At 40.3% G+C, this 24,861-nt stretch overlaps 2 protein-coding genes across 3 annotated transcripts; one reads left to right on the forward strand and one right to left on the reverse strand.

The window, feature by feature from the left end:
• Nucleotides 1–342: 342 nt before the first annotated feature.
• Nucleotides 343–4,030, reverse strand: mospd1 (motile sperm domain containing 1). Its single transcript, XM_085176019.1, has 6 exons — nt 3,565–4,030; nt 1,918–2,203; nt 1,741–1,816; nt 1,432–1,652; nt 931–1,092; nt 343–811 (listed from the first exon to the last, which is right to left on the reverse strand). The coding sequence occupies exons 2-6, from the start codon at nt 2,072–2,074 to the stop codon at nt 780–782; spliced, it is 648 nt and encodes a 215-aa protein (XP_085032145.1). The 5' UTR covers nt 2,075–2,203; nt 3,565–4,030; the 3' UTR covers nt 343–779.
• Nucleotides 4,031–4,629: 599 nt separating this feature from the next.
• On the forward strand, nt 4,630–21,545 carry ints6l (integrator complex subunit 6 like). Of its 2 annotated transcripts, XM_085175947.1 has the most exons (18): nt 4,630–4,935; nt 5,054–5,131; nt 9,091–9,240; nt 12,282–12,371; nt 12,564–12,747; nt 12,863–12,991; nt 13,457–13,620; nt 13,932–14,084; nt 14,325–14,457; nt 14,827–14,921; nt 15,010–15,120; nt 15,700–15,915; nt 16,035–16,161; nt 16,291–16,433; nt 16,525–16,756; nt 16,836–17,216; nt 19,291–19,384; nt 19,793–21,545. In XM_085175947.1, exons 1-18 carry the CDS (start codon nt 4,825–4,827, stop codon nt 19,890–19,892), a joined length of 2,691 nt encoding a protein of 896 aa, XP_085032073.1. In that variant the 5' UTR covers nt 4,630–4,824; the 3' UTR covers nt 19,893–21,545. The 2 variants fall into 2 exon arrangements, with proteins under 2 accessions (XP_085032073.1, XP_085032074.1); XM_085175948.1 differs by lacking the exons at nt 19,291–19,384; nt 19,793–21,545 and adding an exon at nt 18,158–19,230.
• The last annotated feature ends 3,316 nt before the right edge of the window (nt 21,546–24,861 follow it).

Raw genomic sequence — 24,861 nt, forward strand, 5'->3', positions numbered from 1 at the left:
TTTCAGGCACCATCATTGCAAAACTAACAGGAGCTTTATTGTCCCGTTCTGTGCCGTGTGCTCTCCTGACACAACACGTAATGTGTAAAAAAATAAAACAGAATCTATCTTTGAACATGACACACTACAGCTGTATTGAGACTTTATTAAACATTTGATAAAGCACGGCAAGCGAACCATTCTTCTTTCAAGAGAAGATCCCTCCTTTGGTGACAGATAGAAGTATCTTACTGCTAACAAACTTAAAGCCCACTCATACAAAGTATCCACACATGCAAGGAACAGCATTTAGTCTTCAGTCTACTCTAAAACGCTTTAAAAAAAACATCAATTTAATAATGGTAACAGGTAACAAAACTTTAATGGCTTTACATACAAGTACCGCGTTTGCATGTTGATTCCTTCACACTGAAATGACCACTTTCTTTCACATAATGGCAACAGAGTTACAGACAATATGTGAGGCCAAACAACAGCAAACGGCCTCACACTTCTTCACAGGCCCTTTATCTCAGGGACAGCTCCCCTCACTCTGACCTTACACACGACAGGTCTTCCCATTTACGTCACTTTAGTTCCATGTATGTAATAACACAAATGTGTAGATTTGAAAACAAGTATGCTAAAATGTATTTTTCAGAGGATGAGGTAATCGAATAAGTACCCCTGTTCCCCTGCTGTCAGCTCTACTTTTTTTTACTCATAGTAGTGCCTCTGGTGGGAGAACATTCTCTTCATGTTTCTGTTTCTTTTCTTCCCTCCTTTCGGCTCACGGCACTTCATGTGCGTAGGATGACCATTGTAAGAAGCCCTAAAATATGACAAGAAATAACACCGGGTATTATAAACTTCATGACATGCTTTGTCAAAACAAACAGCCTGGTTCTCACTTCAGAATTGAACATGCAACTTCCTTCTGTTTATACTCACCGAGAACATAAGCAGCTACAAGTTTCTTGTTAACACTTAAGTGGAGGTAGACAGGCACAGTAGATTCTTGCTCCCCCAGTGTCGGGAGCATCAGGGCGGCCATACACACCAGCCCAAGCAGTACTGTCAACAGACTGGGTCCTCCAGCAACAGGATGGCTCTCTGCAAGTGTCACATACACACAAATAAACATACTTAGATTGAGTGCAATCACATGTGTAACTCAGAAAAAGCCTGGTAATTTACCAAACTAACTTAAACTGCTTCCATTTAAGTCTGAAGGGGGATCCAATAGCAATATACAGCAGATTATGTGGCACTAAATTAATGTAGGTATAATTAAGAATATTATTTAAAACAAAGCAACACAGGGTTGGAAGAACAATAATAAAATTAGAATAAGCGATATCACTTGAAATGCTCACCAACTGAATTTTGTGATAATTTGGCTCCATCTAGAGGCAGTTTCACACAGCAGCGATTTCCCCTCTTTTTCCCTACCTGTCTGGAATGCAGTCTGTTCAAAAAACTCGCCATCGGCAATTCGGCGTTCCTCATCTTGGGGCCGGGGGCTAGGCGGGTCCTGTGAGGCAGAGGGACGGAGAGTGGCCGTCACCTCTTTGCGGCCCAGAGCTTTCCGCTGACTCTGCTCTGACACCTGCAGCCGGAACTTGTCGTAGACCCCATAATGGCACGCGCGCACATCTCGGTGTCGGATTACTCTGCGTGGATGCAGAAAGTTAGCTGTACAGACAGCAATAAATTAATCAATCTGTTAGTTTAGGTTCACCAAAGCGTGAACTAACTCACATATCAACGCAACACTGAGGCTTGACGGCTCCAGTTGCATCCACCACGGTGTACTTGTTTGGCGCTGTGCACAGCACTGACAACAAAGAAAACAATACACGACGTAGCCATGTGATTGGAGATGAACATAACAATTATACGTAAACACAGAGATGTTGTTTCGATCTGCTCACTGACCTTTAAACTTGAGGGCGAACTCATAGGGATTGTAGAGCGTGAGCACCTGTTTGTGAGACAACTGATCATCGGCATAGAAGACGAGCTCATTGGGGAACACGAACACGGGAAGGCTTCCTCCCACCAGCTCTGGCGGTCGATGCTGCTGCTGCTGCATTGGCTCCCGCTGAGCTCTACCCTCTGCCCAGGCCCCGCCAACTCTTCTCTAGCAACTCTCAAGCTTTGTGAGCTCCTTTCAGGTGAACAGCACTTCCCACTCTCAGCTCCTTAGGGCCATGACATGATACTGTGAAGAGACACAAGTGATGAAACGCAAAATACGCCAAGAGGCAACAGCCTGCCACTCTTTTACATTTTATGAAACTCTAATAGGTTAGTAATAGTGTAGTGGTAATACATTTCTTTCATTTATTCATATATCTCCTATAGCTTCTAGTTACCTTACACTTTACTGTGCCTGTTTGTTTACTTTAGTGACTCGAAGGCAAGTTTCTGCCCACCTCTTAGATGCTTTGTCTGTTTAGCTTCTCCCCCACCTCTGTGGGTTCACACCCTCTGTTTCCTCACCCCCCACTGCATAACAAAGAATGAAGCCATCCCCCGCCAACTACAGTTACCCCACCCCCATTGCCTTCATTTGATATTGATAGTCATGATATTCTAGTATATTTAAACATTTATAACTTAATTGATTCTAGATGTACTCTGTTCAATTTAAAGCAAAAAATATAATTATATCACTTACGTGATTAAAAAAATGAGAATGTTAAACTCATCTAAATGTTTTTAGTTTAGTCTGTTTTTTAAATTTAACAGTGTAATAAGATATTTACATTGATAAACACTAAAACGTTTTGTAAACCACCTAAACCCATGTCTTTAAAACTTGAGCACAGCAAGGTTTTGTTATATACTGATAATCCTACACGTGCTATATTTTAACGTGACGTGTATTTTCTAAAGGCAAATACTTGAAACAAAACTCAGACCTTAATGATAAGCGAGAAAGCTAAGGCAATTTCATTGGTACAACTTTTTATTAAAGGCAAACAAAGTTAAAGTGAACTCCATGTGCCTGGTCACATGGCCCTTTGTGTTTACATGGTAACGGAAGAGCTCGAGGAGCGAGACCTGTGGTGTCGTAACACTTTTTATTTTCTACGTATTGTTTGCTCCACGTCAGAAAAACACAATAAAATCACTACATTTGAAGCACGATACTGCGAAGTCACTTTCAGTATATGAGATATGATATGTTATTAAGTTATCTAGATTTCTTTAGCATTTCGTTAGTGTATATAAACTCAAAGCTGCCTTTAAAGCACAGGTAACAACGTAAACAGACACCAGAAATTGGTTTTTCGTTGAATATTTGACATAAATCTATAACAACTGTGATTTTAAATTAATACGGTGCCCAATATTAAGTAATACCGATGGTATAACATGTTCTTTATCTGCTCGTGTAATAACACATATTTTCACTGTAATGCTAACGGTGTTCAATACTGATGGCTAGCGTTAGCCGGCTAAGAAAACCCAGCTGATAGCAAATTGCCTCTTAAACGTTGTCTACACGCAGTGTCATTTCAGAAAGCAAAGCGCAGATTTATTTAATTTCAATAACAAGTCAGAGTGAAACTTTACCTTGTTGTCAGCACACGGGTTCGTGAAACGTTGGAGCTGTAAACGAGATCTGTGCTTCTGCTCCCACCCTGTTGTTGTTGCTCCTCAAGCCTTTTTTTTTCTTTGTGAATAATTGTACTGCAGACTTCGCGGTGCATGCTGGGATGGCAGAAGGCGAGTACGTGAGAACGTAAATGTTCTCCCAGCACGCGGGCTAACGTGTTTATTACAATTTCATAACGTTTGGATCGGAGCAGAGATAACTTTACCCCCCAGGCATAATTTAATTATATTTGCAGAATGCTTTGACAACATAACTGCTGTGAAAAAATGTGCTCAGATGTAAAGTATACTCACACTTTCCTAGTGCAATAAATTGTTTTCTTTAGCATATAACGTATAAATAGGCCAACTGAAAACAAGAAATAGCCTGTTTTAAACTTCCACCAGGCATGAGGTATTTTTCTAAACTGCTGGTATAAAGTTTTAAAACTTACTGTAATTTTATTTTTTCCGTTATTTCTTAATATCATGGTAGCATCGAAGCACAGTCGGAGTTACTACCATTACGGCCAAACGATACAAAAAACACGGTTCGGTAGCGAGAATTATTTTCCCACTGTGGTATTTGCAAAGTCAAGCATACATGAGTAAGTTCCTTCCCCAGTTTTTGTTGTTTTAGTTAACAAGGTCATGTAACTACATGCGTTGTTATCACGTTAGTCAGAAGGACGGAGCCTTTGAGACGTCTTGAACGCAGCAAAAGAATCACATCTGTGGGCGCGCGTGAGGTTGTGATGGGGCGGGAGGGATACGGTGCAAGAAATTTAAGGTCTAAGAATATAATTCTCACACTGCAACAAACAGTTATGTGGCTTCAAACTAGCCTCAAGGGACCACAGATACGAAGGCATTATACCACGCTTTTGAATAACCACCGCCAACACCAGGAGACTGACAAACTGTACTCACTAGCCATTTCGACTTCGTTATATCTGTGCTTGAGGGGGCGTGGTCATTCCCATCGGACTCAGCCAATGGCGTCGCACTGAAAGGAGCTGGGCGTTCCATTCGGTTAGGAGCAGAAGTTGAACAGCGCGAGCCGAGACAGAGCTCTAGAAAGGCAGATAGGGAGAGGGCAGAGGCAACGGCCCTCTACTGGAGGGGGGGCTTATTATAACAAATATATACACACATGTGTGAACTGTTGGGCTGCACGATAGGTCATATGTGGATAATAGTTATTTTAGAAAAGCATATAACTGCGGCTTTACATTTAAAATGCCTATTTTACTTTTCCTGTTAGACACGTCCGCCTCTATGAATCAGCGCACTTATTTGGGTACGACGTATCTGGACGTTGCTAAAGGCGCGGTTGAGGTCTTTATGAAGGTAAATAATGATTTTACCCCGACCTTTTCAGCACGTATGCACCTTTGGTTAGCTTAGGGTTCCTTGGGGAAGATAGGTCAAAATTAATATATGTTGTTTTGGTTTTCTTTTTTGACAGCTGCGTGCCCGAGACCCGGCTAGTAGAGGCGACAGGTACATGCTAGTTACATTCGATGATCCACCATACGGAGTGAAGGTAATTAGCAACTGATGCCATTTTTACATTTTACAAGCCGTTCGTATTTTTCTGTCAGTGAGATTTTATTGTCCTTCTGGTTTGTAGTCAGTGTTGGGCGGCTTCCCGGTGGCAAAAAACGGCAAATTAGTGCTCCAAATACTGACAAACGCGGAGCTGCACTGCCTCCGAACATCCAGCAGACATTTTGCTTTTGTGTTGAGAAAAGTCTCGGGCGTTGAGATGGAGGCGTGGAGATTTATTATCAGCTATGACGTCGCTCTTTTTTTAATATAACGACGTGTAGACTGGTCAAAGAGCCCGCCGATCACTTTTTACCCCGCCCCTTGCATCAGTCACGCATCGCCATTGGCCAATCTGGGCTGAAAGTTGATAAGCCCTCTTCATCATGAGATTTCTTTTTTTTTTTGTATTTTTATGAGTTCGCTCATGTTCTCATTATTCATATTATAATTATTTGTCATCCCGATACGAGTGATCGTCATGTCCTTGCATAGGAGCAGTAGTCTTCATACATGCACAGACACACAGGAACAAATAAATACAACGTGGGAATCACTGCGATCATTTCACGGGGTTAATATCAACAAAGGTTTCCTGACTATAATCTTATGACCTGACACATATCTCCATCTGATCTTTTCATTCTCAATAAAATACAATCCACATGAACCCCTAAGGTCCCTGGTGTGCTTCAGTGGCTGCTCTCTACACTATATTAGGTCTCTCCAGGCTTCCATAACTCTGTCTACAAACCACACTCTACTACTCAACACAACGTGCAGGGAGCTTACTCCGTCCTGTGCCATCAATGCCTGGAGAAAACAGAATAGTTTGCATGCCTCACTACCAAGAAGCAAAATCCTCAAAGCTGAAGAGTTAATAAATGTACAAAAGCACATGTTAGAAAGCATCGCTCAGCTCACAGTGCAATGACAAATTACTTCCACATTTCAGTTCTTTATAATCCTCTCAAAAGCTGAGTTACTGTTTACTCTGAACTGTTCAAACAGCAGCGGTGTTTTTAAAGACACTGAAACCAGAAGTGAGAAACTGAAATCATATCTCATGATAATTAAATGCAAACTATGTGACACAATATTTTATGCTCCATCTTCATATGCCCAGTCATTTGGATAATATACTTAAAATCATTATTTATTATTCAAACTAATTCAAGGTTTCAAAAAAGCTTATTTTAAATTTAAAACATTCAACTCACTACTGTTAATCTAGTTATACTTTTGACTAGTGTGTAATTACTTTTTCGCCAGTATGCTAGTTTTTATACTTCGGTAACTTTATCGTCTTGTGAAATAGGTTGTAAAATGTAGTGAAGATGGGCAGCTCGGAATTTTGTTTCCCTGTTACAAAATGTCTGTTACAATTAGCAGCTGTTTGGTTTAACCCAGTAAACTTCTTTTCTATTGACATATTTAGAGGTTTAAAAAAAAAAAAAAATCATACACAGGCAATATGTGTTAAGTAACACAGCAACAGTTTGGATGGGATAACGGAAGCAAGTACAAAGTGCAAGTTTACACAGTATCAGTTTATTTGTACTTATAAAATCATGCATTTTTAAAAATGGCATTTATTTGAGTAAAGCATACAGCTACACTTTCTCATTCATGCATATTAATGTGTCATGTATAAGCGATGCAATGTATGCCATTTGCTGTTACTGATGCTACACCCTGCAGCCATATTATATGCATGAAATATATAGAAGTAATTTTTTTTTTGAATATGGTAAAGGATTTTTTGCATTTGCTGTTGCATCACTTAAGTTATGCACTACATAATTTTTCTGACAAACATGCTACAAACTTTACCCAAGTCATTTAGACAACCGTTAGCACATGATTCTCCTCATGGAGACCTGATATGTTTAATATACTGCTGAGAATATAGCCCAGAAGAAGCGTATAGTATAGCTTTTATTTTGGAAAGATGAGTGATTTCTTGATCAGATATTTTTATTATTTTGTTGTTTCAGCAACATTAAATTTAAAAACTGTACTTCTGAGTTAAAATATATATTTATAATTTTAATAAATGACAAATTAAAAAGGCATCAACATTTTTTTGTATCAAAAAAATATTGAACCGTGACACCAAACCGTTGGTGACACCAAGCTCATTAGTGCAGAACCGTGACACCAAAGTATCAAACCGAACCGTGAATTTTGTGTATCGTTCCACCCCTAATATATATATATATATATATATATATATATATATATGTGTGTGTGTGTGTGTGTGTTCGGATGACTGCTACAAAGATGAAGATGGGCTCTTTCTCCTCGTTGACCTTCATATTAAAATAAGGCAAAAGGACCATTTTTAGCTCACATCTCTCTGTCCACCTCTGCAGCTCATATTGAGGCAAAAGCTCAGGCTTCAGACTCCAGGATGATGTGAATTTTATACTTTTGATAAAATTAAAAAGAAACAACATTTTTTAAAAACAATATAAAAGTTGTATGTCAATTTAAAGCTCTCACAATCAGTAATCAAAATTAACTGAACAATTAATAACCAAGTGTGATGGTAAAGGTGGCACTAACAGCGGCTCTGTATGATGTCAGTGAGCTCATATCTCCAATCCAGTCTTTAAGTGATGACGTATGAACCCTGCTTCTTTCCAAACTAGGCTGTTGTGTTTTTAACATGTTTTAAACCTTGTATTTGTGAGTGGCGCCCAATCAGAAGAAAGTTGGCTCTAAGGTGGAGGTGGTCTTAAACTGCTTATTTTAGAGCGTGAATGAAATGAAAGCCCTTGCCAAGGACCACTATAAGTATTTTGAACTCTCTGTTAAAGCTGCATTGATGAATAATCCAAAATTAACTGATCGATTAAAAACCAGTTCAGAAGCTCAGAAGCACCCAGGTGCTGAAGTGCTTTTTCCTCATTCTAAAGTCTACCCCCAGCTTCATCCTGCTCTTCCTCTCTGTCTTTGTTGCTGTCCCCTCTTTTATTGCTTTCTTTGTGTGCCGAGGATTATGATAAAGGACAAGGTTATAGTGAACGGAGCTAGTCTGATTGCACAGTTACAGAAGCAATAAATTGTTGATGCAGAGGGAGAGAGAGATGAGGTTGGGTGGGAAGAAAGAGAAATATTCTGTAGTCTGAATTATTGAGTGCACACTAAGCCTTACACTTCTGTCAGGAATGATCGGTGTCTGGGTTACTTTGCAGCTAACCCTCTTGAGTGTTTTTAGTGAGGTTTTCTTGTATAACTGCCCAACATTCACCTAATGTCATTCACATAACAGTGTGCTGTGTAGAAATTCCATCTAATTCGTGGCTTTGGAGTCATATCTCATGTTAATCCAAAAATCTACCCACTGGCTTGATTTGAAGCATTCGTGTTCATCCCAGCAATTCAAGCTTCTTTTTTTTATTCTCTCTCTGTCTCTTCCCCTCCCTGTTCTAGCAAAGGAAGTGGTAAGCTTGCAGGTCATCCTTAGATTAAGCATGAATCTGCAGCAGTAAAGCACTTGACCCCGCTGGAGAAAAGTCCAAGAGCAGTTACACACTCACATCCTCTCTTGGCAGTATCCCTCTGTCACGGAGGACAGGCAGCGCTGGGAAGTGTATTTTTGGATGCTTGTCATGTATGAAATTAGACCTTTTCTGAAAGGCAACTTGCAGCTCAAACGTGGGTGTGAGTTTCAACAATATTATCTTCTATTTCCAGAACTTCACATTACCTGATCAAGTTTTATAGTTACAATTATGCCACGGTGCAAAGAGTCAGTGAAACCAAAGGGTCAGTTTGAGCTTTTCAGTGAACACAATTTGCTGTGTTTTTTTTTTCTTATAATGACTTGATCTAACTATGTGTGGGTGTGAGTCTTTTTTGGTTAGTGGCTGTTCATGCAGAACAGTGACTTCAGACCTCCTTCGCTACTGCTTGTGCCTTTAACAAGTCTCTGCACTGCTTGTGTTTCAGGCTGGCTGGAAGGAGAACCATGCCACCTTCATGTGCGAGCTGAAGAATCTGCAGGCGTCCGGGCTCACAACATTAGGACACGCTCTTCGCACCGCCTTCGACCTGCTTAACCTCAACCGCCTCATCTCGGGAATCGACAACTACGGGCAGGTGTGAAAGGTTTCAGAGTTATTGAAACGGGAACTTGTTTCATTGTTTGTTATGGATGTTAACACAACACTGCATAGTTACTTTTTAAGCCCTTTTTCGAGCATCCATGTTCCCCACAGATTCATTCATAGGGAGAGCCACATTATGCATGAGCAAAGTCGCACTTCACGTTGTATACATCAGGTCTAGTAAAGCAAAATCCCAACATTTGGCACTCTTTCCCTTTGTCACCACAATGTTATGTTTACATGATCTGCAAAAGTGGCCCAGATTATTGTGTGTAGTGTGAGGTTTATTTTCCTTGTTCCTCTTTGTGTATAGTTTTCAGTTACTTGCAATCTGTTTGTGATAATATGGCAACAAAATGTGACAAGTCAGGTATAATCCCAAATCTGTTAGTGCTACATACTCAGAAATTTACAATAACTACGCATTCATGTCCTCAATCTTAAATAGAAATTCAGAAACAGTGGTGTAAGTTTTGCAGGATGGTGATTTATCTGCAGAGTAATACAGGTGTAGAGCAACTTTGCTTTTATATCGGAATATACCTTATAGCTGGCAACCATTTGAGGCAAGTCTCCTATTGTAAAGAGACTTGTCACAGTAGGGTTGCGTAGACAGATTCACACTGATTGCAATGCGTTGGCACTTTGTCTGCATTTATAAATTAGACAGCAGTTATTTGTGAAGCTTCCACAGTGTGGCTGAGAGCGATTGCAGTCGGTCTCAATCAGATCCTGATGGTTTTGAGACAGGTACCCCACCAGGTGACTTATGCAATTTACCTGTGATAAAAAAGAAGTTGCTACAACTACTTGCAGTTTTTTTCCAAAAGCAAAAATGTTGAGTGCAATCATCAGGCAACCAACTGTTTTTTTCCTATTCACAAGGAGGTTGCTGTCCTACTTTTGCTTTCATGTGAATGAGCCGTTAATCATGAGTCTGAAATTACCTCACTCAACAGTACTGAGTGTCTCACCACAGGAATCTTGTGTAGTGGGGCTGACTGATGCAGTTAAAGTTGCCCATTAGTGCATGACGTCTTGGAGTTTGGGATGAAATCTGACTGAGTGAAGCCATTTACTGTATATCACATTTCCACCATCCTGTGCTCCGACTCTAATTCTGCACAGACATTCATCAAAAAAATTGTCTCTCTTTCTTCTCATCCTCTCTGTCACCTGCTCACATACTGGCTCCCACTGAATTTCAGCCTATAAATGAAACCAGAAACACAGGACTGTGACCAGATCACACTGGAATCTGTTACTGTTTGCTAGGGGAGAAAAAATCAGGACAACATAGTCAGTAGTCTATGTCATAGTCATAGTCAATATTTTGCGTGGCAATATTGTAACAATACTAGACACCAAATATTGATATTTTATTAAGTAAAATGTGATATTTTTGATATATAATAGATATCATACCATGGAATATCAATATTTGTCTAATAGGAGGCAACTTTTCTGCAAACAGTTGCAGGCTGACTGATTGCAGTCGCTCTCAGAGACACTGTCATAGGTTTGCAAATAATTGCTGTCTAGTTTATAAATGCAGTGAGATAATACGTTGTCATTAGTTGGATTGAATCTTGGTAAATGAGCACAATTCGAGGGGACTCGACTCAACTGGCTGTATTCTGGTTATCTTCAAATAGAACAGGAACGTTTCTGAGTGCAAATTATATAAATGAATTTCTGTCTGTTTAGAAAGGAACATATGTGGGATTTATGACACTTTATTACAGGTAATGGTTGTATTATCAGAAACATATTGGATGTATTCGACACCTTGACTCTGTCTTATGGCAACATTTATGGCAGGTTTTAGTGACAGTGTCGGTGTGCTCGACAGTCTCATTTTACACCATTCCTCATATTATCATGTAGGAAATGTTTTAAACCTATTGCACTCTGGAACCTGAATTGATTAAGCACTGGAGACATGCACAGTCTTCATCTTGTGCATTCCTACTGTTTAATGCATCTGCATGCAGTTCACAGCTTTTGTGGAGTTGAAGGTGGAAAATGGATTCACACATTCTGCCCTTGTTTGATTGGTTTAAACTGTTAGTCAGTGATATAAATGCATTGTCTTAAAAAGAAATTATGGGACACAATATTGCTTTTAACACACTGATGTAGTTTTGAATTGATTTTACCCTGTATCTTTTTTGATGTTTTAATTTAGGTTTGCTTGTTTAAGCTGCTCATGTACTAATCAGGTGACCAAGGGCAGGTCTACCAGAATAATGTGAAAGGAGATGTGGATTTTACTCATTTTAACTTTTAAAGAAAAGTACAAAAATAAATAGCGGAGACTGGTATGTGTTTATAACCGAGACATTTTATGGCTAAACCCAAATTAAGACTTAAGTTGGAGTAAATGTAACTGAAGTAATAAGAGGAAGACATCATGTACCTGGAGACAACACGGAGAATAGAGACTTTTGCCTAATCCACTCGACCTCGCTTCAGTTAACCCAGTCATCTTCTCGTCAAGTACATCTTTTTTCTAAACCCCTGCTCTAAGGCACAGATGGATTACTACGCTCGGGCAGTGACCCGAGTTCTGTGCATCAGGAGCGTTTAAATCTACTTAAGCATTCTCTGTGTGTTTGAATTAGATGAGGCTGACCTCTGCAGCGCAGTACTAAAGGCCTCTGTCCTTATTAACAAGGAACACACGGACGCTTTGCACCTTACAGATTCACCCACACACAAAGAAAAAGATTACATGTAGTTTCTGTGGGATGGTAATTCCATAATGATTCCTGCATCTTAGTAGATGTCTGTTTAAACGGTATACCAGCATTTTGCAATTAGTCGAAGCGTGCAACGTGTAACGGTTGTGCTATTAGGTTCACATGTGTTACCAATTTTATGATCCTTTTCATTCACAGAGCCCTGAACAGTGAGTTGGAATGCAAAGAAAAAAAAAGAAGTCAGAGTAGTGAAAATAAATAGCCTCAGTGTTTTTTTCCATTTAGTATTGAACTTGGAATTAATTGCTGAATGTTATCGTTTCCCTCTCAGGGCCGCAACCCATTCTTCCTTGAGCCATCTGTGATCATCACCATCACTGATGGGAACAAGCTCACGCACAGCTCGGGAGTGCCAGATGAGGTGAGAGCACAAACAAATGCAGTGGCACTACCATGTAGTATTTATACAGTGATTCCAGCTGGGTCTGTTGTACACACATGTCATACGTTGAGTTGCTGAAGCCATCTGAGGGTTAAGATCTGTAAAACGAGCGACCTTTTGCATTTCCACTTATTAACTTGCCCTCCTACTTCATTCTTGTCTGCTGTGTAGCTGCACCTGCCTCTGAATTCTCCCTTGGCTGGCAGCGAGCTGACCAAAGAGCCTTTTCGCTGGGACCAGCGTCTGTTTGCATTGGTACTGAGGCTGCCAGGAGCAGCTACACCAGATAATGAGCAACTTGGTAGTGTCCCCACGGATGAGTCTGCAATCACCCAGATGTGTGAAGTTACTGGAGGTTTGTCATGTTTTCCTATTTTCATTCATTCACCGTGTGTCTGCAGTCTTTGGGGTAGAGTCCACAATAAATTCTCTTATGCCTGATCGACGTGTGTCTCGCTTTTTCCGCTCAGGGCGATCATATTGCGTGCGAACACAGAGGATGTTGAACCAGTGTCTGGAGTCTCTGGTCCAAAAGGTTCAAAGCGGTGTTGTCATTAATTTTGAAAAAAACGGGCCAGATCCGCCTCCAATTGGGGAAGGTGAGTGATCAGAATGCAGCGACCATTAAAAGTTCAAATCCCAGGATGAAGTTTTTCACCTGTTTAAACTTTAAACACAGTAAATGAAATTAAAGGAGAACTGAGTGCATTTTCTAGTTTGGCCAAGTACTTAATGATTAGTTATTTGGATAAATAAACCTTTGATTTGATATGTTTAAGTTGCATTTTATTTAAAATTATCGCTTCATGTTTAAGAGGGCAAAGAATACGTTTTTGAGTGAAAGAGAAACTAGAGATTCCTTGTTGAATGTAGTTTGGATGAATGTGATCAACTAAAATCAAATTCTGTTCTTTCCCATTTGCATATTTTGTTATTTTTCCCCCCGTTCATGCAAACGTATTCTTATTTGCCTATTAGCTCATATCAGTCAAGGTGGCGTGATCCTGCCAAGTAGAACAGTTAGTATCAGCCCGCTTATTGTTTTCTTTTTTTTTTTTCTCCAGATAATTCTGTGGACTCAAGTCGGCCCGTGTCATCCTTCGGCCCACAGCCATGGCACAGCTGCCACAAACTCATTTACGTGCGACCAAACCCAAAGACTGGGGTGCCAGTCGGGCATTGGCCCATACCAGAGTCCTTCTGGCCGGACCAGAACTCTCCAACCCTAGTGAGCAGAGAATCTTCAAAATACCTCAGCAGCCTTCTTAGTCTGTCTTTCAGATTACATCTTATAGTGTTTGATTATATGTCAATATTTGTATTGTGTAGCTTTATGGACACACAAACTCTCTTACTTCCTTTCTCTTTTATTGGCACCAGTTTTTTTCTGTAACACCTTTTAGTAACCGTCCAGTATAATTGCGATTACCTGTAAAACGTAATGCTTTGTTATATACTGCTGTCATAAGGACGTCAGAGGATTGTGTATCAAAGACAAACACACCTAACAGTTTGCTCATTTCCATCTGTTGCTCACAGCCACCTCGCACTGCTCACCCCGTGGTGCGTTTCTCTTGCGTGGACTGTGAACCCATGGTGATCGACAAGCTTCCCTTCGACAAGTATGAACTGGAGCCCTCTCCGCTCACCCAGTACATCCTGGAAAGGAAGTCCCCACACATGTGCTGGCAGGTAGAGTAAATGCTTCCACTAACGCTCATCGCCTTGTTTACAAAGTCACAGGTGTTGCCTCGGGGACTTTCTAGAAACCCAGACATAATGAGGTTACTTGCTAAATTCATCATAGCATTTCACCTTTTTTGGGCTGTCGTGAAGTAGGTGTTGGTCACGCCATTAAAGCTCTGTGAATACAGCTTGGCTTCATTTTTAGCAGCTCTGCTTTACCTTCATGTTTTCTCTTACTGTCCTCAGGTGTTTGTCAGCAGCAGCGGGAAGCAGAATGACCTGGGGCATCCTTTTGGCTACCTTAAAGCCAGCACCACTCTCACCTGTGTTAATCTGTTTGTTATGCCGTACAACTACCCAGTCCTTCTCCCACTCCTCGGTGAGACATATTGTAGTAAATTTGTCTTTAGGGTGGCCTAAAAAAACAAAACTACAACTTCTGGGTCAGTAGGCCTGAGCTGACATTATATTTAAAAGCTCTCCTTTTCTGGGACACCTCATCATCTCCAATCATGACAAGTATCAGTCTAACAACACAGAACATCATTAAAAGGTTTATCTTTAACAATTCTGTACAAGACATGAATATTGTCTGGGTATTTATGTGTGTTTCAAAGCTTGTTGACTTACCATCATCATCCTCAGTACTGATGCATGTGGATCAGTGGGTCTGCTGCAGCTGCACACTGATGCAGATGCTATAATCTCTCAGACTAACCCACTGCTCATTTTCTCCTTCTCCCTGCAGACGATTTTTTCAAAGTGCACAAACTAAAACCAAACCTTAAGTGGCGACAGGCCTTTGAGATGTACCTGAAGACGATGCCTCCATACTACCTCTTGGTAAATAAATGCAACATCTTTAATGCTGCCTTTAGTTTAAATGGATTTATGGTGTTTTTCTTGTAACTAACATCTTAAATTCTGACAGCCCTTGAAAAAGGCACTGAGGATGATGGGTGCACCTAACCTTATCGCAGACACCATGGACTGCGGACTGAGTTACAGCGTCATTTCTTACCTGAAGAAGCTCAGCCAGCAGGTAAGTCACTTTCAGGCAGTAAAACAGGTTTTGTGGTGCTTATTGATCGTGATGAAATGTAGAGATCAGACTAAACGACACAAGTGCTGAGGAGACTGAACTGAAACTATAAACTTGTCAAAGACAACGAGCACTGATGCTGTGTGAGGCCTCTGGTTCCATCAAAGGCTTCTCATCTTATTTCTTCTGTTAGTTTGAAGAGTATGTTAAGCATCAAGCAGCGGCGTCTAAGTGGAAGTATTATTCAAGTCATAGTTTGGAAACTCATGCACACTGACTGGATATTTTCAGGAGCGACAGTCTCACCATCTGCTGCAGATACAGGTGCTGACTATACAGCTATGAGTCCTGTGCAGCCATCATTTAACTATCAAGTGTGGAGCTATTAGAGTTTCTACATGAGTATATAAAGTCTTTATAAATACTTGTCTTATTTTTTAATATGATTATCTGTAGCTGGAATGATCTGTATGAAAGACTGCCAAGAAACAGAGTGGAGAGATGTCTTCCAAATTATATTTCACTCATTTCACTTTGCTTGTTATCCTCATACTGAGATGTTGTTTTGTTGGGTCAAAGGCAAAAATGGAGTCGGATCGTCTGATTGTGTCGGTGGGGAAAAAGGCTCCACAGGAAACCGGCATAAAGGTGAAGAACCACTCCAGCTCGCTTTCTCTAGCCCACCGGCGAGACTTTAAGCAGCTGCTGCAGGGAATCACGGGGGAGGGGCCCCTTCGCCTGCCGGACATTAATTTCAAAGAGTTTGCCGGTTTCCAGATCGTCCTGCTCAACAAGGTAAGTTTAGGACAGTCGGACACTTTGTGCAGTGTGTGGCATACTTTCTGTCAGCGGAGAGGGAAAACACAGCGTGTACAGTATTTGGTAGGATTCTTTCTGACTAGATGTGTTTGCAGGATGTAAAGCCTCAAGCTTATCGGAATGCCTACGACATCCCAAGACGGAACCTCCTGGATCAGCTCACACGAATGCGCTCCAATTTGCTGCGGACGTCACTAAAACTGATCCGAGGGCAAGATGAAGGTAAGTCAATACGCAGTGTGTTGCTAGTGGGTGGCAACAACTTAATGAGCTTGCATCGTGCGTTTCTTCAGCTGGAATCCGGTGTAGTTATTACAACATTTCATGAAATCATCGTTTTGTGGTTGTTAGATTCCCTGCACAGTATTCCAGTGGCTCAGATGGGAAACTATCAGGAGTACCTAAAAATGATGCCGTCTCCTTTGAGAGAGATTGACCCCGATCAGCCTAAACGGCTGCACACATTTGGGAATCCTTTCAAGCAGGATAAGAAGGTAATGCAGTTTAGCTGCACACAGATGTCTTCACTCCGTATCGCGCCCTTACATTGTGTAACGGTTTCCTCTCTCTGTCTGTTATTCCCAGGGGATGATGATCGATGAGGCGGATGAGTTTGTAGCAGGCCCTCAAAATAAGAAGAGAGGAAATTCCAGTGACTCCAATTCGGGTGCTACTGTGAAGAGAAGGCGGAGCATGTCACCGTTGCTGCGGCGGCCGCAGACACCATCAGGGAACACCAACCATGTGGTGATTGGGAAGAACCTAGCAGGGATTCAGGGGCAGCAGAACCTCCTCAAACCGGTTCCACAGAACAAAGGTAAGATGCGAAGGTAATAACAAAGTATGCTCGAAGGTGGTGAATATGAGGCTCACGCTGTTCATTGTTGCATCATCAGGAGTGGATAGCAGCAACATGGTGGTCACAGAGAGTAATGGCGACAGCGCTCTCGGGCTCGACTCTGGGGAAATCTGGCCTGCAGAGATGGAAACTGAGGCAGGGAATACATCCTCACCGAGTTTAGAGGAGAACGTTGGGACAGGAGCAGCAGTTCGCGGGGAGGACCTCGGTACGATGGAGGAGAGGCTGGTGGAAGATCATCTAAACGAGCAGCCGCTGGAGGAGAAGCACAACTGTGAACGCCTGAGTCCACAGAGCCAGCTGGATAGCGCTGACGCTGAGCCGGCAGTGCCTGAGATAATTTTCATAGCTCCACTAGACGGCAACCTGGCAGAGCTGCGGACGCGGGTCATCAAGGAGGTCCGCAAACCCGGACAAAGTGAGTGCATTTTTGTTTTTCAACAATATCATAATTAAAGATCTTTACACAAAGAGTGCTTTGCAAAAAAAACCAACACAAAATTCAGAATTTTTCAGCTCTCGCATTGACGTGTAACGTAAGCGTTACGATTTTATAAAAAGTTTTCATCAAACCACGATGAGCTGGTCCTGATGTTTCACAACAAGAAAAGGAAGAAACAGATTCTCAGTTCATCCAATTCTCCAGGGTTCGATCCAGGAAATGAAACTGCATCACGGCCGCATTCGTACATATTTCAGTGCGTCAGTGGGCAGTTTGATCTCTTGTTAGCAGAGCTAGGAGCTGTGAAATCATTTCAGAGAGCTAACTGACCTGAAGCAGCATCTAGCTGTGTGTCTGAATAATATTAATTTAGTAGTTGTATATGTGTGTTACGAGGTCACTTGTTACCAAATGCAGTGGCCTGATTAGTCACATCTGTTTATTTGCAAAAAATCTGAAAATTCAAGCTTGATTGGAAAAAATGCCAAAAATTATCCAGCAAAATTATGTGGTCTGTGTGAACCGACATTAAGAATTGGTGAGTCTCTAAAACATATTTTTCCAGGCCTTCATATTAATAATAGCCAAAAGAAAGACTGTCAATATGAAAAGAAACAGAAGCAAAACACAGAACTAAGATTGATGCGTGACAGTCTGTATAGTTTATTAGAAAAAAGTGCAAGTTTTAAAAAGAAATATTTAAATTCAAATAAAAATGATCAATTTCAAGTGCATGAAACACGGACTTATTCAGACGACGTTGGAGAAAGTTCAAAAGAGTTCCTCAAACCTTTTCAGATTTTTTGTTTGCTTAAAATATTTGTGTTAGTGTTTCTAGTGGACGGTTGGACATTCTGGACAATATTGTGATTTAAATGATCACAGTGGATTTTATTAGTTTTTTTGGTCTTTTTCAGCTTTATTGACAGATACAGTGAAGAAATGGCAGGAAGGGACAGCAAAGAGAGAGAGGCAGGGGAAGACACGTGACAAAGGGCCGCGGGTCAGACTCGAACCCGCACTGAGCTAAACCGGCGCCCGATCACAGTGGATTTATTGAACTTGAAAACATTGTCCTTTCAACAGTGAATTTCTTTGCATTATACTTCACTGAAAAGTAAATAAATGTGAACTGAACCAAACATACCGAGGTTATCAGGAAGTTGGTCCACTGAAAGGCGAGCGCATCGTAGCCAAACACAGCAGCATTCGTCCCATAATGTTTAAATCTTGCCACAGTGAGACAGTCTTCTTTAGCTGTTTACATTTAATATTTATTAATCACTCTAAGGTAATCTACGGTTCATATTCATCATCTGATTATGAGTTCCAGCACAAGCTGATTTCTAGTCATCTGCTGAGATTTCAGGGTCCTGATTTTCATCCCCATGCATATATTTTTTTATGTGAACTCCCAGATGAAGATGCTCTAAAAAGGTAATTAGACTGAGTGATGCACTTTCTAAAACAGTCTTTGGTCATTGTTGGTGGAGGAATTATGCTGCTGTGCCTTTAAAATGTTCTTTTAAGATAAAATGTTTCCCTTTAGTTCAAAGTTCGGATGAAACAGATGTTAAACCTCTTCAAGCACATGAAAACTCTTTTCTCCTTGGGCGTCTGTTAGAGTTATTGTCAGGGGTAAAGTTAAAGGTCAAAGCTTGACTGTCCTTAACGCTTGATCATATCACACTTTCACATGTTTTAAAATTGGATTAGTTTTCTGATTTCTAGCTTTTTTTCATTACATCAGAGAAGAGGTAGCTGTAGCCCATTTACAGTCTATGTGCACCCAATGAGGAACATTGCAGTATTATTTTTTTTAAATAAAACATAATGGATCTGTCAGCTGTGTGGCCAGTAATACAACACTAACAATACGTTTACACATTTTTAAAAACTTTTTTTCATATAAATCCCAAATTGTTTTTGATTTCTGAGCTAAATCAGTCAGAGGTGGCAGAGAAATGTAAAATACTGATTCATTTTATTTCTAATTTGGGGACGTACTGGGAACATTTGAACCGCTTCCTTACCTTGTGCCTTTTCTCAGACTATGATGCAATACTCAGACTACTGCAGCAGGTGAAAGGCCCGCCAAACGTACAGAGGTACTTCATCCAGCACGCCATCAAAGAAGCAATGAGGTAAGAAACTGAGCGGCTTTGAATCTTTTGAAATCCCCGGACAAGCCTGTTAAACAGCGCGTCGCTGCACTGACATACAGTGAGTTCAGTGTTTCTGAGGCACTGTGGCTTCAATGGCATTCATTTCATAGCCCTTTGAATCTAATTCACCTGCAGCGCTCTGATAAAGTTTGAGGTTCCCACTGCAGTAAGCTGGAAAAGGAAATCAAATCGATAGTGTGAGCTCCCACCAGCATTACAACTGCACTTGTTCCAAACACCTTGCCGCAGTTCATCTGTGGATTCATCTGTTCTGTCTCTTGTTACACTGATTTCATGTGAGGTTGATGTCGCATGACTCCTTGTTCTTCCTGTTATTGAAAAGTCGTCGCTGTGATCCAAAGTAACATCTAAACATGTCCCGAACAGGTTCAAGAAGCGAGTACTGATCCAGCAGCTGGAGAACGCCCTCACGGAGCTGGAGGAGAAGCAAACAACACCACAGCTTCCCAATGACCATTGCAGGTAGTGACAAAGCTACTTTTGCTTAAATTTTCTTGCCGGCTGAACATCGCCACCCGAAGAGAGGCATCCCTCTACACCAAGCCTCGGAAATTCCGATTTGGAAACCAGCTTGGGAGAGGAACAAATGCACTGATAGTCCCTGTGCTGTACGTCACATCCTGTTATAGGCAGAGGGCTTATTCAGAGGAGGGGCCTTGGGGAGCAGCTCCACTGGGGATGAGTACAGAGACTTTAAAAATAATCCTCTGACAGATGCCTTAAACACCCATATGGCTTTTGTCTGTATGGGGACGTTGCTCAGAAACCACACATACACTCCATTAGACAGATAACACAGTGAGCCAACAGAGCAATGGATAGACTGGCTTATTGGGATAGTTATGCTAAAAAATAAAAAACAAAACAAAACAGGCCCTTCTTCAGCTGGTCTGAAAAGTGTTTTATGGGTAATAAAATGTGCATTCATGAAAATTCATGGATGGAAGGAGAAATACTGTCCAGAAGCAAGACAAACCCTCATATTGTTTTGTGTTAAATCTGCAACAGGATGCTCTTTGTTGTCCATGTTACTGTTGATCAGTATGCCCCCATTATTACTGGTTGCACTGGCATCAGAGGTGGGCAATATGGGAATAAGACTATGAGTGCCATAGTAGCAGAAGTAACAGACAACAGAGATTTGAGACGTCCAAACCTTCAGCATCAGAATCTGTGAGATGTCGGCTTTCAGCCCCGACAGCGTGTCCATGCCATCGGCTGAACAATCCGCGCTTCGTGCAGGATCCGTTTACCTGCTCTCATTTGCTGTTTTAGCTGTTTGGTGGTTGCTGAAATAATTTTGTGAGCTTTAACTGGAGATTCTGACATTGCTGGCAAAATACATTTGTATTTAAAAATCAATTCAGGATTTAATGAATCGATAACGCGTTATTCAAGCTAAAATCGATTTGAATCAGAAAAGCGAGTTTTTTAAACCCACCCCTAGTAGCGATATAGAGTTGCTTTTCTGGGAATGCATTAGAAATGTGTGTTTATGGCTAAATCAGTCAGCAGGCTGCAAACAAGGCTGCACATTATGGAAAATACTGTGTTCAGTATTGGTGTGTAATAGATTTGAGTCAGTATAGCAAACTCATAGTGTGACTATGACCATATTGCCCAACCCCAAACAGCATTAAATAAGACTTCACATATGCCTCACTCATGGCAGCTCCCCACATGTTCTGAACCCACAACCAGCTCCAACCTTTTGAAGCGTGACTTTGAAGGACAGCACCAAGTAGCCGAATCAGTGTTTTTTTGTGATAGTTGCACAGAAGCAGCAGTGTTTACCGGTTAAGTGACCGAGGAGCTTTCTTCCTCTCACCTGCCATCACAGCAATACAACATGGGTCACTCCTGCAACTCCACAGGCGCACACTCACGCCCGAGTCATCCTCACACCTCAAACGCTGCAGCGGTTCCCCAGCGTAACGCAGTTTTGCATCCAGCAGTCGCCTTTTTGTTGAAGTTGAACCTTTTGCATTTCTCCTCTGCTGCTTTTCAGATGAACCCGGTGTCAGCGCTCCTCCTGAGTTCTCCTTGTTTTTACAACAGATGTACACTACTTTTTAATGTTCATAGGGAATAGAGATTATTTTTGTGAAATTGCTTATTTCAGAGTCTAAGAAATATTTTGAAAGACAAATGTTCAAAGCCATTTTTGTAAACTGTTAAAATACATATAAAAAGTGGAAAGTTTTATGAACCTACTTCTTTTTTTATCAAAGCAAAAAAAAAAAAAAAAAAAAAGATAAAAATTAAACCACGGGTAGAACGATGTTTTGTGCGTCAGACTGTGTAGTTCTAGCTTGAAGTTGGTGTTTTTTTTAAAGACCTAAACAGTTGATGAGCACACAGCTCGCTTACTTTCATCTTTTTTATTCAAGCCGTTTTGGTTTAACCTCCATAAAGTCTCTAGAGTCTGTGTTTCTTTTGTAAAGCCTCAATTTTAAACTGAGCAAACGCTGCAGACACAACACTTTCAGTGTGTGTCTGACAGAGTGATGGAGTTGTGGAGCAGAACTCTGCGACACACACGGCAGCTGGACCTATTTTCTTGGTGACCCTTTGTCATTGATTACAACAAATTGTAATTTTACAAAAGCCTGCAAACGCTGGAATTGCATTTACACTCAGCAGCCACTTTATTAGGCACACCTGTTCAGCTGCTTGCTATTGGAGATGTCTTGCGAGCCAATGACACATCAGCAACTCCGCGAATTTAAGCATGTAGACTTGGTTGAAATGACCTCCAGCTTTATGATGCCGCTCATAAACTTGATCCCTGTGTACTTAGTGCAGCTCTGCACATCACCCTTGTTCTTGAAAATTGCACCAGTACATCTCCCAAATCTCAATTTTTAAATTACTTGATTCTTATGTTTTTATATTAAATACACATTAAATACACGCATTTAACATGTACTTTTTCTCCATTTCTGTTCTACATGGTTTGTTAGTTTGCTCCAGTTTAACCCAGACTGGAACTTTAGCCTTGACTGCCACCTAGTGTCCATCATAAGCAGCTGCAGGTTTTTTGGATCAGGAGGGTTTTTTTGTGATGCAGCAGTCCTGCACCAAGGTCACAGGTACAGCACAGCTCTGCAGACTGTCACTATAGTGATTTAACTTTTAACCCTCTGGGTTTGATCAAAATCACTACCCTTTCAGCTTGTTCGTGGCCAAAAGTGTCCACCAACAGATTAGGTCTGTAATTTTTATTATTTTTATGTTTTTTTGCCATTTTTTCTGCATAAAGCTTTTAAGTAACTTCAGTTCTTTTCATAAATATAAAATAATTATTACTTTTTACATTTTTAACCCTTTAAACACCAGTTTGTTTGTCCACTGCACTAGCTGGAAGACAACCTCAAATCTCGCAATTTTATATAATTGCATTGCTACTGAAATTTCTTGTATTATTAATAGTAGAGTCTGGGGTATGTAATTGATTCACATCAACATTGATTATAATGCATTGTTATTTTTGTGCAGGGAGAGTAAAAACATAAAAACTTCCTCTCAGCTTGTTCGTGGCCAAAAATGGCCACCCCTTGTTTACGTTTACAAAATGCTATAAAATTCATATATATTAAGAAAAATTCTCACTTTTTTTGACATGATCTTTTAGATTAGCACCAGTGCTGTTCATGAAAATCAAAATTTCATTCAAATTCAGAATTTTAACCCTTTAAATACCAGTTAGATCACATAATCCTAGGAACTCATAAATGGAAAAAATCACAAAACCCAAATTTTTTTCCAAATAAAACATGCCATCTGATTTACTTTCTAACCATGATGGAGGTTAGATGTATAGCAATAATTAACAGTATCAATGACTTTTATACATCTTTGTTTTTTTGTGCAGTGACAGAAAAACATAAAAACTTCCTCTCAGCTTGTTCGTGGCCAAAAATGGCCACCCCCTGTTTACATTTACAAAATGCTATAAAATTCATATATATTAAGAAAAATTTCCACTTTTTTTGACATGATTTTTTAGATTAGCATCAGTGCTGTTCATCAAGACCAAAATTTCATTCAAATTCATAATTTTAACCCTTTAAATACCAGTTAAATCAAATAATCCTAGGAACTCATAAATGGAAAAAAATCACAAAACCCCAATTTTTTCCAAATAAAACATGCCATCTGATTTACTTTCTAACCATGGTGGAGGTTAGATGTATAACAATAATTAAAAGTATCAATGAGTTTTATGCATCTTTGTTTTTTTGTGCAGTGACAGAAAAACATAAAAACTTCCTCTCAGCTTGTTCGTGGCCAAAAATGGCCACCCCCTGTTTACATTTACAAAATGCTATAAAATTCATATATATTAAGAAAAATTTCCACTTTTTTTGACATGATTTTTTAGATTAGTATCAGCGCTGTTCATCAAGACCAAAATTTAATTCAAATCCAGACTTTTAACCCTTTAAATACCAGTTAAATAACATAATTTTAATGATTTACAAAGGGATAAAAGCATAAAATCCCCATTTTTTTTCTAAATAATACATGCAAACTGATTTATTTTCTAACCATGATGGAGGTTAGATGCATAGCAATAATTAAAAGTATCAATGAGTTTTATGTATCTTTGGTTTTTTGTGCAGTGACAGAAAAACAAAAAAAAATCCCTCTCAGCTTGTTCGTGGCCAAAAATGGCCACCCCTGTTTACGTTTTCAAAATACTATAAAATTCATATATATTAAAACATTTTTCTACTTTCATTGACTTGATTTTTTAAATTAGCACCAGTCCTAGTCATGAAAACCAAAATATAATTCAAATTTAGATATTATACGCTTTGAATACCAGTCAGATTATGTATTATTGCTATGCTTTTGGGGGGAAATAGTGATAAAGTTCACATTTTTTAGCATATGAATGGTGAAACCTAATATTTTTTATCATCATTGCAGGTCAGTAACAGTAACTGTAACAATGATTTATTTTTACTTTATTTATTTATTTATTTACTTATTTTTTCTTTGGGGGGGGGGGGGGGGGGAGGGGAGAGATGAATGGCCAAAAAGAAAATCACAAATGGTGTGTTAGTGGCCAGAAAGGCAATTTAATGACCAAATAACACCTGAAATCACCAATGAAATGATCAAAATTTATATTCCAGTATGTGTGTGCCTCAGTGTGCATCCTCATTAGCAGCAAGATGTACTAACCACAGTAGAGTGGTTTTTGTAGGCACACTTTCTACACCTGGTGCAAGGGGCTGCTGTTCCAATCCCGGAGGTGCGCCTTTTGCACATTCTTCTCACTTCGTTGGTGGGGTGTGGGTCACACTCTGGGTCAGACTACTGTATCTTGAGATCAATGGCAGAAGTGGCTGAGAATCAGGGACAAGGGTGTCTTGCAGTTGTTGAGGTCACCAGCATGTGTCCCAGCTCTCCCAGCATCACTCTTC

This window comes from Neolamprologus multifasciatus, chromosome 2 (genome assembly GCF_963576455.1).
Source record: "Neolamprologus multifasciatus chromosome 2, fNeoMul1.2, whole genome shotgun sequence".
Lineage (NCBI taxonomy): Eukaryota > Metazoa > Chordata > Actinopteri > Cichliformes > Cichlidae > Neolamprologus > Neolamprologus multifasciatus.